Below are 7,932 nucleotides of genomic sequence, written 5' to 3'. Positions count from 1 at the left end.
TAAATTACTGCTGCAATATGATCTGGATGCACAGAATGGAAGTGGGGAAAAACGACTATTATTTTGGATAAAGTGGCATATGGAGCCTAATTAAGCCACATCGGTCTGATTAGTTGTAGAAGCGAATGTTATATTCCATTCCTGCTATTTTCTTCTGTCTACTTGTACGACTATCATATTGCAGCATCACAGCGCAAATGGATGTGACAGATAAAGTTGCATGCTGAGGGAAATGGTCTTGTGGCTAGTCCTCGCGGCATAGTGTCACGGAATGTCTTTGTGGAAATGTCAGTTCGTATGGCTACAGGGATGCTGAACTATGAATGACCCTGTTATGTGCTATGATAAACCAAAGTGCACTATCATTGGGGGGAAAAATCGGTTAGAACGTCTGGTTGCACGCACATGTTATGTCTAATTCTGGGTGATGTGAAAACCATTGTACTGTCCATGCAATATTACATTATTGTACAATAATTTATGGACATATAATTGGATCAACACTATGACATAGATTTAAAGTCCATAATTAAAATAAAAAAAAACTAATCTTAGTGTGTACAAATGATGCAACAATGAGTATGAGATATGCTTGTGGCTGGAAGCAGTAGCAGTAGTAGTAGTAGATGAATTATTATTAAATTATTAAATTATTAACAATTTTTACAGAATGAATGCACATAGAAATAATGAATAACAATGTTGACCGAAAAGGATAGATTAGAAAAACATCTATTATTTATCAACTATAATCATCTATGAACATGTAGAAAAATGTGTAATATACACATGGTCAAGAGGTTCAGCTGTTTTTCAGACCAAATATCAGAATGAGATATAAGTGACTTTGACCGTGGAATGATTGTTGGTGCCAGACAGGTTGGTTTAAGTATCTCAGAAACTGCTGATCTCCTGGGATTTTCATGCACAACAGTCTCTAGAGTTTGCAGAGAATGGTGTGAAAAACAGGAAAGAACAGACAGGACAGTGAGAGTAACGCAAATAACCACACATTACAACAGTGGTATGCAGAAGAGCATCAAACACAAAACGCACCAAACCTCTCAGTGGATAGGCTACAAAAAAAGTCTAAAAAATAAGCCTAATAAATGCCCAATAAAGTGCTCACTGAGTGTATATCTATTGGAAACAGGCATCTATTGTTGCATTTTCTCAGTCTTCAATGGGTCCAGCTTCTGGTCCAGCTCATCACCCTAATTAACCCCAGGAGTGAAGATGCTAGCTTGACAGAAGGAAAAAGAGAGACACTGGAGGCTTTGTGGGGCAATAAGCTTTTGGTTCCCCCTGAGTCAGACTTCAGTTACATCAATGTCAACAGCTGCTGTTGTCACTTGTGGCTTGAGTTTGGCAATTTTCCCCTCTGTCAGTAACGCTTCAAGACCGTATAAGCTCCTCATCTCCTGATCACATGGTTATTAGATGACTAAAAGCTACTTATTTTCATTTTAATGGAGACATGATAACTGAATTAAACAAGGCCTCATTACAGTGAAATGCAGTTGGCCACTCACATGTAGAATAACAATTTGCACTCTGAGCGACTAATTCATGTCACATGGAATTTTTGTGCTTTTCTTTCTTAACGGCAACATAATTACATGCGCTGCACTCGACTGGAACTTTCTTTTCCTGTGATCTCATGCATGGCATTCAAAAACAATGAAATAATGTTCTCGCAATCTGTTTCCCACTGCCTCACATTGGAATGACCTTATAAACCTCTAGAATTCTTACCCTGCTTACGATGAAGGTCCTGTAGAAGTCAGTAAAATGGTCTGAGCTGATTGATTGCCGTGGCCTTCAACCTCCTTGAAGCTGGGCTTATCGCGCAGCTCTTAATCCCGTGTCACTGAGCTCTGAAATATTATCCAACATATTTAATAGATCAGAGGTACATTTGATCTGTTAGGGAAGGCGAGTCACAGTTCGCCATTGACTTCTGTTGAGGACAAAAAACAGGCTTGGATTTGTTGTTTAATCACCCCAAAATATTCCAATTAGACACCTGCGCCCCACTAGGTTGTCTTGAGGGGGGTTTGTAGAAGGGGGGAGGGAATCTTCATTAAACAGATTAAATTCACATTATCAGGGGAAAGCGTATGCTTTTGTTTTGGTGTGAAGGTCAGCTGAAAGTCATCACATGGAGAATAGATGTGCCGTCTTATTTGCTCATCCTATTTGCTCATTTTACACCACAGTCTAATCTGCTAATCTGGGGGGGGGGTGTAAATGAACACTGCAAATCTGAGGAAGGGAGGGGAGTGGGGGGATCAATGTCAAACCTACTGAGGCCTATCAAATTCACAAAAGATACTGTATCCCCCTCCAACCCTTCCAGCAATGAATGTACCTCTTAATTTCTGGATAATGTGAGCACCCTGTGTGGCTTATGACTACAGCCCATCTGAAACAGTGTGGAGTGTTTGCCCAACCATGAGCATCCTCTGGTCTTGGTTTCGCTTAATGTGATGACAAGCTAGTTAGTCATGTATTTCTTTGTACTGTATGGCATGGTGCTGCTCACTTGAACAGGATTCAACAAAAAGCATACCGTAAAATAAATGAGAAATGGGCTTAGTGCCTGATAAGGAAGAGGAAGACGTTACAGTGGAGGATTCCTGAGAGTACAGAAGGTTAGAGGCTCCGTTTGTTTCGGTGAGAGCACTTTTGCAAAAGCTGCTGGCTCCCATGAAGACATGTAGCAGCATTAATGAAGGCAGCCTGCAGAAGCATCCAGCTGGCTTAGACAGGATGAGAAGCATGCCCCATTCCAACCAGTCTCCTTTCATATCAACACACATGACCACACACCCATGCATGCATGCCTGCGTGCGCACACACCCACATACACGCACGTATGCATGCATGCGCGCACACAAGCAAAGTCATATGGAACACATTTTCTTTCTTGAGTGTGTTTTCTGTTTATGAGTCTGCCTGTAGGGGTTCTGCTTAGCCTGTGTTCACTATGTACAGTATGTGCACACATGTGCATAAGTGTATGCTCATGAGAAACGATGGTTTGTCTGCTTACATCCATGTGAGTGCCAGCTTTTCTGGTCTGTGCATGGCCAACAAGAAAATGGGTAATGCAGAATAAGGGAAATGTGCAGAATATGGGAAATACATTTAGGACCAGATATGCTTGCATTTTACATCAAAATATAACAAATTGTTTGTAATTTCTCTGTTCAGCAGAATTTGATTAAATGAATTGTTCAAATTTCTATTTGTGCAAAACAGGTTTGTATTTGCATGTAAAAAATATATATATATTTTTTTTTTAACTATTTTGCCGTATTTTATTTGATGGGGTTCATATTTCCCAAACATAACATTTTTATATGCATTTCGTTTAAATTAAATTCAACCACTGGCTGGATGTAAATATTTACCGATGGAACCGAGCAACGTGCACGTGGACAAGTATACTTAAGAGATGTCCTTACTTAACTAATATGAAATAACAACTGAATTTCATTGCGTTTTATATCAATATACAGTAATAACCTAGTGCTTTCTTTATTGACAAATTAGGTCGTCTTGGGGGGGAGGGGGAGAATCTAAAGGTTTTTGGTGAATCTGACGTTTGCGCATGACTGCAGTAAGTACGCCACAACTATTGGCGGCGGTAGCACAGTGCAGAAGCAGATCCGGCAGAACAATATTTTGTCTGATGACGTTGTTTGTCTATGAGTTTGAAAATGGCGGTCCCTAAAGAGAAAGATGGTCGACCGGGGAAACCTGCGGGAAAAGAATCGCAGCCCTTAATAATAGCTAAAACCCCGGCAGAGGAGCAGCGGCTAAAGTTGGAGAGATTGATGCGAAATCCTGTGAGTGTCTGGTCATGTTACTATTGCTCTTTGAAGACATGTTATTGTTATCGCGTGTGTTCTGGCAACCGGGTCGCTTGCTAGCTCACAGTGGATTTGGAAATAAAATAACTGCGGTTTGATTACTAACGTTAGCTAAAAAAAAGAAAAACACCGAGGCTTTAACAAGCTGGAGAATTGGTTCGTTAAAATAAACCACATTTGTGGATTAAGCGCTTAATAGTGCATAGAGCAGTTAGCTAGTCAAGCTAGTGTACGAGCTCTTTCCAACTTGGTTCTTATATTTACTCAGGACAAACCTGCACCCGTGCCTGAACGACCGAAAGAATGGAACCCTCGTGCCCCACCAGAGTTTGTGCGGGATGTTATGGGTATGGTTAACTTGGCTAAACATTCCAGACTTACGCCGTGCTCACTCTTGGTTGGCCCTTCTAGTGACTAGTGAATTAATCTTTCGAGATTTCGTGATTTGTTCTTTGTCGTGTGTCAAGAGATGTTCTACTAGTTTGCCACCTGGCTATTCATCCAACCTCTAATGTTTGAGATAAGTAATATAAACTAATAATGATTACTTTGGGGCTGCATAGCTAGATCCATTGTGTAACTTCAGTTTTCTATATTATAGGGTCGAGGCAAAGTAAGATGGGGATATGCCTCTACCCTACAATGTGTTAATCCAGTTAAAGTGACTATGTTGAATACCTTAATTGATACTGCACAGTCTGCAAGTTGCAATCCACGTCTTATTATTGTCTTAACTATGTTTTTTGTACATGTTCTTATATTTAAGAAATGTAAGATGTGTCTTGTCTGAATGTCATTCTTAGGGTCCAGTGCAGGGGCTGGCAGCGGAGAGTTCCATGTGTACAGACACCTTCGTCGCCGAGAGTATCAGAGACAGGACTTTCTTGACCGGATGACTGAGAAGGTACACATATAACCAATGTAATGGAGAACAAATGTATTGTCAGGTTGTTACCCCATATTTCTACTGTCATCCCATATATCACTGATGGGACTGATAGCAGACTAATAGCTGAGTAATGCAGACCCTTAGCACCTACCTCCTGCTTCTGGCCTCACGGTGCACTGTATGTAAAATAGAGAGGGTAGTGCATGCTTGTGTTGTTGGTAAATTATAAGCAACACTCAAAACCGTTTTAATAATAACAATGTTGTAGCAGTCTGATTGTACTGCTAGAATCATGCTCGCAAAACCTGACTGAGCACATAATAGAACACAAGAAAACAACAATAATGCCCAGGTACATTTGGCCATTGTTGGCTCTGAATTGTGTCTGTAGATTATGTAATGGATGTTTCATTGTAATGGATGACAAAGGGAATTTGCATGCTATACTATGCTATGCTATGTTTTTTATATAGCTTTTGACTGAGATTAACTGAATTAAGTAAAATGTTATTGCCAGTTTCACTTAGTTTGATTTTATTTACAATCATTGTCAATAATTCTGACTCCTGCTTTTCAGAAATAATGAGATTACTGGAAAAAAAACATTGAAACATAAGGAGTATATAGTTTTCCTATTGTCTGTGTTTTTATTTTATTTTTATATGCTGCCTTTTTTCTTAATTTGTATCAAAGGTGTCAATAATTCTGGAACCCACTGTATAGAGGTCCTCTGGTAGATTAAATCCAGGATGCTTTCTGTATAGGCAAATCTTATTAAATTGAACAACTGGGAATTGAACAAATTCTCTCAGGAAAAAGAGGAAAAAGTTCATATTGATTTCATCTTATCTTTACCTATGTTTCCTATTGTGGGCAAATGGGTCAGTGACTTATAGAATATTGGAAATTCTGAAACACATTCATATGGTCTCATGGGTCCTTGTTTGTTTTTTCCATTGACTTTTTCAGCAAAAGCTGGATTACGAATATCTGGAAAAAGTAGAGGAGAACCAAAAGCAGGCAGAGGAAAGGACAGCTAAAAGAAAGAAGAAGAGGTATGTATATATTTTGGTGGGGAAGGGATACTGTTTAATAGTTTGATTTTCTATTCATTAAGCTATTGATTGACTCCTTATACTGTTAAATGTGAGTGTTTTTACTAGATTGGCCACTAGGGTTCGCTCTGCACATACTTTGATATTTAGGTCTGTCGACTCCACCAGAATTGTTTTCCCAACTTAATCATCCATTTTGTTTTCAGAAAGGTTTTTGGATGTGTATCAATGTGTATGTTGACCTGATACATTATGCTTTGAAATAAAATGGCTGTTCTAGGGACAAGCTGAAGCAAAAGATGTTGGCAAAGAAAGCCAAAGTGCAGAGTGAGACGGCTGAAGGTAAATCTTTGTTTTTCCACACAGTGGGGTTTTCTAATGCAGCCATTCTGGGTTTCACAGTACTACTGTTAGTGGTTTTTACTTGTTTCATATGCTGTGATTGGCTGTTTTGTTTCAGACCAAAAGATTTAGGATTTTCGTTGCGGGTGTTACTTGTGTTCATTGTCGCTGATGGGGCCAGTAGTTACTAGGGTTATTTATCAGATTTGATCAGTTATATATCTCTTCCCCAGATGATAACAAGCCGGCCTCCAGCAGTGATAAGGAGGAGTCGGATGGCGACGCGGAGGACGATGCTGAGGTCCCCAGCTTTGTCATGGGAAAGAGATGACACCTCGGTCCTATGGACTGCAGCGAGTGCAAGGAAGAGGTTCTGATCCAGCAATGGCTTGGGGTCAAAGGACATATTTCACAGCCTTTGGGGACATAACCAGCCAAATGAGTTTGATGTCCAGGCAGGCTCAAAAAGTCTTTGCCTTCTGTACAAAGAGTTTGCTCTACTGAAATAAGTTTTGCATCCATTTGGTATTTTGGGCTGTGCTCTTTATCTCTTGAGAGAAGATGGACTGAAAACATTTTGTGGTTTTAATTTGTAACATTGAGCTTTATTTGGTGTTAATATTACAGTAGGTCTTGTGCAACCTACACAAATAATGCCTGGCATGCTAGCCCCATAACTTCTGGGAGTGAATTAATTTTGTTTGTATTAAAAAAATAAAATAAAAGTAGTATTTTCAATTTTTTTACTCAATCTATTAATTCAGAAATGTTTTTCTCCTTTTTCTCATGAATCCCAAAATCCTGTTCAAGCTCCAACATTCGTTCAATGAAAAACGTGTTGTCTTTCAGTCAGGATTATTTTATTTTTGTTTAACTGTATTAATAATGACATTGAAATCAGTTTCCAAAGGAGACCCAAGAAATCTCAATTTATTTGAAAGATGGAATCGAATGCATTTTGCAGGCTCGTGTTCAGCAGTCTATGAACACTTCATTATTAAAACCCATTGATCATCCATCTTGTGATTTACATGCAATGTCTTGGTCCTGTATGGTGTCACGGTTTTCGTGCTCTCTAACAGTGGAATGTAAATGCTGTGAAAAATCCTGTTCCCGGGGAAGAGGACATCATTTGTACTGCGGATAAATTGGAACGACTGCTGTTGATGGAATGCACAGCCGAACGACGGCATGCCAAACTAACAAAATGACTGGAATTTAAAATGTCGAGCTTGCCCAATAAGGGGAGTACATTGTGTAAACACTTTTTGCATCATGACATTTTGAGGAATGTGTGTCATACTTCCATTTATATAACAGTGTCTTGAGTGTTATACACGAGCCCTCTTTTTCCATTTCTTTTAATCACACGACGCAGCATTGGTAAACCAGCTCAGTTTCTGAATTCAATTTAACATTATCTTGGTTTAAAGGTCCTTAAATAACATTGTTCATTGTGCAGACACTCCCTAAGATACGACGCTCACTGAGCACCTACTTATTAATGCGATTATCTAATCAGCCAATCATGTGGCAACAGTGCAATGCATAAAATCATGCAGATGCGGCTCAGGTGCTTCAGTTAATGTTCACATGGTGAAAAAACGAAATTAAATGAAAACTGTCTTACTCGGTTGTTTGAGTCCCCCTGAAACCTCTGATCTCCTGGAATTTCATGTGCAGTCTAGAGTTTGCAGAGAATGGTGCGCAAAAACTAAAAAAATATCCAGTGAACAGCTGGTCTGCAGGCAGAAATGTTAATGAGAGA

General features: G+C 39.4%; 1 protein-coding gene across 1 annotated transcript; it reads left to right on the top strand.

Moving 5' to 3' along the window:
- Window positions 1-3,696: 3,696 nt before the first annotated feature.
- Window positions 3,697-6,902, top strand: prkrip1 (PRKR interacting protein 1). The gene is made up of 6 exons (XM_061249294.1): window positions 3,697-3,854; window positions 4,147-4,225; window positions 4,682-4,782; window positions 5,737-5,822; window positions 6,103-6,164; window positions 6,398-6,902. Exons 1-6 carry the CDS (start codon window positions 3,714-3,716, stop codon window positions 6,493-6,495), a joined length of 567 nt encoding a protein of 188 aa, XP_061105278.1. The 5' UTR covers window positions 3,697-3,713; the 3' UTR covers window positions 6,496-6,902.
- Window positions 6,903-7,932: the final 1,030 nt, after the last annotated feature.

Source organism: Conger conger, chromosome 7, assembly GCF_963514075.1.
Source record: "Conger conger chromosome 7, fConCon1.1, whole genome shotgun sequence".
Lineage (NCBI taxonomy): Eukaryota > Metazoa > Chordata > Actinopteri > Anguilliformes > Congridae > Conger > Conger conger.
This window is presented reverse-complemented; position numbering and strand designations above follow the sequence as displayed.

Bases quoted from the DNA above. Each gene is read 5' to 3' on its own strand.
- prkrip1 (XM_061249294.1), top strand. From the start codon at position 3,714: ATGAGTTTGAAAATGGCGGTCCCTAAAGAGAAAGATGGTCGACCGGGG. The intron at 3,855-4,146 runs GTGAGTGTCTGG...ATATTTACTCAG, and splicing joins AGAGATTGATGCGAAATCCT to GACAAACCTGCACCCGTGCC. The intron at 5,823-6,102 runs GTATGTATATAT...TGGCTGTTCTAG, and splicing joins GCTAAAAGAAAGAAGAAGAG to GGACAAGCTGAAGCAAAAGA.